Below are 7,490 nucleotides of genomic sequence, written 5' to 3'. Positions count from 1 at the left end.
CTTCTTCAGCTTGTCCTAGCAGAATGAGCCAAGTCATGATCCGCACAGAAAGGAGAAAAAGGAATCATTCCATAATGAAGGAAAGGCAAGAATTTCCTGGCGCTCCACACATCGAAGGAATGTTCTCCGGCTAGCACTAAACAGTAGCTAGGGGCCTTTTGTTCCATCGCAGGACGGTGCTGCCTGAAGCAGCCTCCTCTGACAGGTGCTTGGGCTGAAAACTGTTGATGTGGCATCCTTTTCCTGACTGTTCTTAGAGGCAGCTCTCTTGGCTGGGGGACAAACACACTATGGTACACCAGTCCAGGTCAGTTCAAACAGGAGCGGCCAAACAGCTTCCTCTCAAAGGCCACATTTCCTTGAGGGTAGTCTGTCACTGGCCACATGTTGACTATGGGTAGGGCTGAACAAGCAGCTGGTGGGAGGCCACCCTGTTCTTTCTCTCTCCCACTGTTGCATGTCCAGCAGGCTGCTGTAAGAGGGGCACATCACTCTTGTCAGAGGCCTGAACCAATTTGCTTGCAGAAATTGAGCCAGATGGGTGGAGTATAAATAATAAATAAATGATGATAATGCTGATGATAATAATAATAATAATATTGCCAATACAGTGGTACCTCGAGTTACAAACGCCTCAGGTTACAAACGCTTCAGGTTACAAACTCCGCTAACCTGGAAGAGTTACGTGTTGAGAACTTTGCTCCAGGATGAGAACAGAAATCGTGTGCTGGTGGCGCAGCGGCAGCAGCAAGAGGCCCCATTAGCGAAAGCATGCTTCTAGTTAAGAACAGTTTCAGGTTAATAACGGGCCTCCGGAACGAATTAAGTTCATAACTAGAGGTACCACTGTACAGTGGTACCTTGGGTTACATACGCTTCAGGTTACATACGCTTCAGGTTACAGACTCCGCTAACCCAGAAATATTACCTCGGGTTAAGAAGTTTGGTTCAGGATGAGAACAGAAATCAGGCAGCGGCGGCACAGCAGCAGCGGGAGGCCCCATTAGCTAAAGCGGTGCTTCAGGTTAAGAAGAGTTTCAGGTTAAGAATACACCTCCGGAACGAATTAAGTACTTAACCTGAGGTACCACTGTAATCCATTTATCCTCCAAATGCCTACTGAAAGAGGTGCATCTTAACCAGGTGCCTAAAACTATAAAGAGTTGGGGCCAGGTGCACCTTTGTAGGAAAAGTGATCCACTTGCAAGGCACCACCATAGAAAAGGCCCTTGCCTGGGCCACTCACAATCTTGCTTAGGGACCACCAAGAGGGTGTCACCTGCTGATCTTAAAACACAGGTAGGTTGAGTTGAAAGGAGGCATTCCTGCAGCTATTTGGGTCCCACGCCATTTAGGCCTTCAAACATCAAAGCAAACACCTTGATTTTGGCCCAGAAAACAACTGGCAACCAGTGTAGTTTTTTCAAGATAGGAGTAATGTGCTTACGGCCTGCTGTTCCAATTAACATTAGTACTGCAGCATTTTTCATTAGTTGTGATTTCGAGAGAGTTTTCAAAGACAGCCCCATGCACAGCAAATCAGGTTGTAGCTTATCAGATTGTGAATAACTATAGCCAAGGTATTCCTATCCAGAAATGGTTATACAGTGGTACCTCGGGTTACATACGCTTCAGGTTACAGACTCCGCTAACCCAGAAATAGTACCTCGGGTTAAGAACTTTGCTTCAGGATGAGAACAGAAATCATGCTCCGGCGGTAGCGGGAGGCCCCATTAGCTAAAGTGGTGCTTCAGGTTAAGAACAGTTTCAGGTTAAGAACGGACCTCCGGAACGAATTAAGTACTTAACCCGAGGTACCACTGTATTGGTACATAAGCTGAAGCTGGACATAGGCTTTCCTAGCCACGGCCACCTTGGCCTTGAGTGACAAAAAAGATTATTTCAGGAGTGTCCCCAAAATACACACACTTCAAAAGAAGTGCACCCTATCAAGAACAGCTAATTCTGCCACCTCCTGGACACCCATAGCACTTCTGCCTTGTTTGGATTCAGCTTCAGTTTATTTATATTACATTTCTATCCCATCTTTCCTCCAAGGAAATCAAGGCAGCAGATATATTGGTTCTCCATTTTATCCTCATAACAACCCTGTGAGGTAGGTTAGGCTGAGAGACAGTGAACTGGTCCAAGGCTACCCAGTGAACTTCATGGCGGATTGGGGATTTGAGCCCATCTCCCAGGTCCCAATCCAACACTATAACTACTACACTACACTGAAGATGAATTATTGGGCCAGATCTAGCTCATTACCACCTCCAGGCACTGACTGAGCAGTTGCAGTGCCTTGCTTGGTACAAGTGGAAAAGAGAACACTGTGTGTGATATCAGCATACTGATGACTTGGTGCTCTGATGACCTGATGGCTGCTTCCAGTGGCTTCGTACACATAGCATGGACAATTAAGACTAAACCATGTGCGATTCCACAAGAAAGCTAGCTCTGGCCCAAGCAGAAGTCACCCAGGGCTATTGTCTGAAGCTGCCACAGAATATGAATGGAAGCCCTGCAAAGGAGTGCTTCCTACCTCTCACAGATGGCCCAGAAGGATAACATGGCCAGTGGTATCAAAAGCCACTGGGAGGTCAAGGAGAATCAACCACTTAAGAAAATGTAGTAAAGAGGTATGAAGGAAGCTGCTGCACTGGAAATAACCACTGCTTTAACAGAGACACATTCACTTATTTGCAAGACAAGTGCTGGATCCCAGAAGCCAAAGAATCCACACTACAGCCCTGAAGCAGTGGTGCCACCATGAGGTGTACATTTGAAATGGAAACGTCATCATGCCCTCTGTTTTACTTTCCAGGTCATTTCAGATGCTTGCCAAGAAGGGCAATGGCTTCTCTGGTGTCCCAGAGGACAGGACAAGATCTAATGGGTTTAAATGATAGGAGGAGAGACTTTAACTAAATTAGGATAAATGTTTTGATGGTTGAGAGCACGTCAACAATAGAACTAATTCCTTAGAGCAGTGTTTTTCATCCTTTTTTGGGCAAAGGCACACTTGTTTCATGAAAAAAATCACGCGGCACACCACCATTAGAAAATGTTAAAAAAATTAACTCTGTGCCTATACTGACTATATATAAAGTAATTCTCTTGAATAGGAATCAAATAAACACAAAGAAAGTATTTTATAATTACTTTATTATGAAATAGTAAGTAAACAGAAATATGAAAAATTATAAAATACTTTATTTTTAAATCTTTCGAATTTTTCAATTTTTCCCACGGCACACCAGGCAACATCTCGCGGCACACTAGTGTGCCGCGGAACAGTGGTTGAAAAACACTGCCTTAGAGGGCTAGAGGGCTTCAGGAGAGGTTGGGGGTGCTCTAAAGCTGGGTTTTCTCAACTAAGCAGGATGTTGGCACGAGAAATCTACTCACTAGACAGGGGTAGCCTAAAATCCAGGTGCTGCTGGACTCCCAACTGCCACCAGCCCCTGCCAATATGGTCAGCAGTCAGGGATTATGGGAGTTGTAGTCCAGCAATAGCTAGAAAACAGCACATTGGCTATTGCTGGTCTAGAATATTTTTGCCTAACAAAAGCATTGGACATTTCTCTTCATGAAGTCCTTTAGCAATGTTTTGTAGCTCTAATTTACAAATAGTTCCTTTGATCTATCACAGAATCATAGAAATGTAGCACTGGAAGGGATCCCGAGGGTCATCTAGTCCTACCCCATGAAATGCAGGAATCCCAACTAAAGCATCCATGACAGATGGCCACCCAATCTCTGCTTAGAAACCTCCAAGGAAGGAGAGTCCACAACCTCTCGAGGGAGTCCTTGCACTGTCAAACAGCTCTTACTCTCAGAAAGTTCTTCCTGATGTTTAGTTGGAATCTCATTTCTTGTAACTTGAATCCATTGGTTCAGGTCCTAGCTTTGGGAGAAGAAAACAAGCTTGCTCCATCCTCCATGTGACAGCCCTTTGGGTATTTAAAGATGGCTATCATCTCTCCTCTCAGTCTCCTCTTCTCCAGGTTCAACATTCTCAACTCCCTCAACTATGCGGAGAAGTGGAAGTAAATCCAACTGAAGCATTCTTTCTTTGTCAAGATTTGCTGTGTTTTTAATTAGCTAAGATTCATTAGGTTCATTATCTCTGGCAACATTTTATAGAAAGATCACAACATACAAATTGAAAAGCTTGGTTTACATTTAATTAAATACAAATATTTGTAAAGGATTAGAAGGTTAGCTCCTCCAATGACATTTTTTCTTGTACTTTTCTTTCTGCACTCTCAAAAGCTTCGTTTTATTTTCCCACATTTAAAAAGTCCCGCAACCAAGACTTGGCTTTCAATAACAGTTATAAGATAGAAATTATAAAATGTCAATTATAAAATGTCAATTGACAGAGATATAGCAGTCATGTCTGTAAACATTAAAGTCAAAAGTATGCACCCTTTGGTCCAAAATACAGCAGAAAACTATAAATCTGGATATGATACTGCCCAAAAGCACAAAAAAAAAAAAAAAGGCTAAGAATTCTTCCAGTTGCATTAATATGCTCACTTTACAGGGGATAGATGGTTCAGTGTATCTCAATATTTTTCTTTCACTCAATAATTAAATAAAGCGAGGTCTTTGCTTCAAATTACACCAATGTAATCTGCAAGATTTTAGACAAGAACAGGACTCAGGGCAAGAATTAAATGGGGAAGAAGGGGTTCAAGGGAGTCGTAAGTCACTTGACAAGCAATATAAGCAGACACTTCTTTCAATGCAACATGTTAGGGCACCATTCTTGAGCCGTTTTCAAGGCTGCATGTTGGCATTACAAAGTAGACATTAGTCTGCTAGAGAGAAGAGTAGCTGTAACATGTCTGAACCAGCCGACAGGAAGATCATTGATCTTTTGGTCACCAGCCAGCACATCATTCATGGGACACACGGTCCAAGGCCACGTAAAAACTCTTTTTGTCATCCAAGCAGTGCCAGCCAATAGGCCCGATTTCACAGTCTGCACAGATCAGGAACTTTATATTTCCAACATCCTTGGTGAAGCCAACATTTTCAAAAGAGAACATGTCATCAACCAGCCAGTGGTCCTGTAGGACATCCCCATCCAAGTCACTGTTACCCACCAGGGCGGTCTTCTTCTTCATAGCAGGGAGGAAAAGCTGTCAAGCAACAAAACAAGCAAGTCAGCTGCTTTTATTGTGAAAGAAGCAACATGGCTGGCATGATATGCTGGTACTTACTATGGGATAGTTAGAGCTTTCTACAGTTTCCCAAACACACAACTCCCTGTCTCTTCACTCTTACAGTGGTACCTCGGGTTAAGTATTTAATTCATTCTGGAGGTCCGTACTTAACTTGAAACTGTTCTTAACTTTAGCTAATGGGGCCTCCTGCTGCCGCCGCCGCACAATTTCTGTTCTCATCCTGAAGCAAAGTTCTTAACCTGAAGCACTATTTCTGGGTTAGCGGAGTCTGTAACCTGAAGCATATGTAACCCGAGGTACCACTGTACTTTGAATATGCATCAAGAGTGGTTAACTTGTGGCCCTCCAGATGTTGTTGGACCACAACTCCCATCATCCCTGACTATTGACCACGCTGGATGGCGCTGATGGGAATCAGAGTCCAATAACACTGGTTAGCCTCCCCTAGCATACACAAGTTGACTAGCTGCAAACAGGGGTGTACCTGGGAGCTGCCTAGGTTGGCCCCTGCAAAGGGTGCAGGCCCAGGGTGCAAAAATTGTGCCTCTCCACAACAATAGATCTCCTTGCCAAGGGTGCAAGGGAAGACAGGGGCGAGACAGCTCACTGCGAAGAGTGCAAAGGAGCCTGGGTACGCCTCTGGCTGCAAAGTAGGCTCTCCACCTAGATTTTGGATTCAGGGCTTCATTTTAGGCAAGACTTATCTCCATAACTGTAAAGCATGTGTTAATAAGAAATATGCCTCTTAGGATCTGCAGGGTGTCTTCACAGTCTTCCCATTCTGCAGCCAGACAAGTCGCCAAGCGTCTTTCTAAATGTCTTTCCTTTCATAGCCATTATTTTCACTTATACCCCGGACTATAACAAGCTCAACATTGCAGATATCAACCCCCCTCCACACCCGCAATATATCCCATTTTTAACTCGCAACCTCCCTGCAATGTAGCATTAGGCGAGTCTGAGAGAATGACTGGCCCCAAATCACCGAGGGATCTTCAGGGCTAGGCAGAGATTTCTACCTCTGGCTCTTATTAATCAAAGCACCACCGGAGGAACGGGAGATTTCCGGGGAAGCTCCTCCGAAAACCCCGCCCTGGCCTCGGCAAGCCGGTCTCGCGGCGCCCGGAGGCTGGCCGAGGACGGGCGTCCCAGCAAGCCCTTCTCCCGCCCGCCCGCTGCCTACCTCTCGGCGGGTGAAGGTGGCGGTGCCAGGCAGAAGCACGCGGGAGCTGCAGCGCTGGCACAGGACGGCCTTGCGGTTCCGGCCCCGCGCGCACACCAGCTCCTCCGGCCCCGCCGCGCCCGCCGCCTCCATCTCCGAACCGGGCGCCGCCATAGCCACGCAGGCGCAAGAGGGCGAGGGCGGGGCGACACCAGCGGGGACGAGAGAGGCGCCCCGCTTTGTTCCCCTCGGCCGGCTCTGCAAGGCGCGCGCGCAAATTACGCGGCGGCTCTGGAACGGGAAAGCGGAGAGGAGACCGAGCGAGCGGCGCAGTCCAGCGCTCCTCAATGCTAAAGCTCTTTGCTTCCTTTTGCAATCCTGCTATTGCACCAGTTCGGGGTTTTTTTAGTACTAATATAATACCGAACGGAAATAGTAAAAGTAGACGCCGGCTGAATTCATCAGCTACGAACCCAGTAGGGGGAAAAAATATGAGCAAATGGCTCTGCGCCCTTGTTCACAGTACCGCCAGCTTGCAAGTTGCCAGGAACACGTCTGCGTGAATGGAAGACAGCTTCCCGTTATGCCAGGAAAGGTGGTAGCGCCCACATCCCACTTTCGTTTTGGGAAGAACGCCCTGCTAGTGCTGTTTCTTCTTTGTTCCTGTTTGCTAACTGGGGAATTATTGAAGGCTGGCATAGATGCCGTAGTGTTAGTGTTAGTGTTGTTAGTGTGTGTGTGTGTGTGTGTGTGTGTGTGTGTGTGTGTGTTTAAAAAGGTAAAGGTACCCCTGCCCGTATGGGCCAGTCTTGACAGACTCTAGGGTTGTGCGCCCATCTCACTCAAGAGGCCGGGGGCCAGCGCTGTCCGGAGACACTTCCGGGTCACGTGGCCAGCGTGACATCGCTGCTCTGGCGAGCCAGAGCCACACACGGAAACGCCGTTTACCTTCCCGCTAGTAAGCGGTCCCTATTTATCTACTTGCACCCGGGAGTGCTTTCGAACTGCTAGGTTGGCAGGCGCTGGGACCGAACAACGGGAGCGCACCCCGCCGCGGGGATTCGAACCGCCGACCTTTCGATCAGCAAGCCCTAGGCGCTGAGGCTTTTACCCACAGCGCCACCCGCGTC

General features: G+C 47.0%; 1 protein-coding gene across 1 annotated transcript; it reads right to left on the bottom strand.

Annotated features, from left to right (window-relative positions):
- Nucleotides 1-3,151: 3,151 nt before the first annotated feature.
- On the bottom strand, nt 3,152-6,585 carry RABIF (RAB interacting factor). Its single transcript, XM_028734722.2, has 2 exons — nt 6,382-6,585; nt 3,152-5,153 (listed from the first exon to the last, which is right to left on the bottom strand). The coding sequence occupies exons 1-2, from the start codon at nt 6,532-6,534 to the stop codon at nt 4,908-4,910; spliced, it is 399 nt and encodes a 132-aa protein (XP_028590555.1). The 5' UTR covers nt 6,535-6,585; the 3' UTR covers nt 3,152-4,907.
- Nucleotides 6,586-7,490: the final 905 nt, after the last annotated feature.

This window comes from Podarcis muralis, chromosome 5 (genome assembly GCF_964188315.1).
Source record: "Podarcis muralis chromosome 5, rPodMur119.hap1.1, whole genome shotgun sequence".
In the NCBI taxonomy this organism is placed as follows: Eukaryota; Metazoa; Chordata; class Lepidosauria; order Squamata; family Lacertidae; genus Podarcis; species Podarcis muralis.
The sequence above is the reverse complement of the archived record's forward strand: the minus strand, read 5'-3'. Positions and strand labels throughout refer to the sequence as shown.

Coding starts and splice junctions, on each gene's coding strand:
- RABIF (XM_028734722.2), bottom strand. CDS start 6,534: ATGGCGGCGCCCGGTTCGGAGATGGAGGCGGCGGGCGCGGCGGGGCCG. Junction 5,154..6,381: donor CCACCTTCACCCGCCGAGAG/GTAGGCAGCGGG, acceptor GTTGCTTGACAG/CTTTTCCTCCCTGCTATGAA.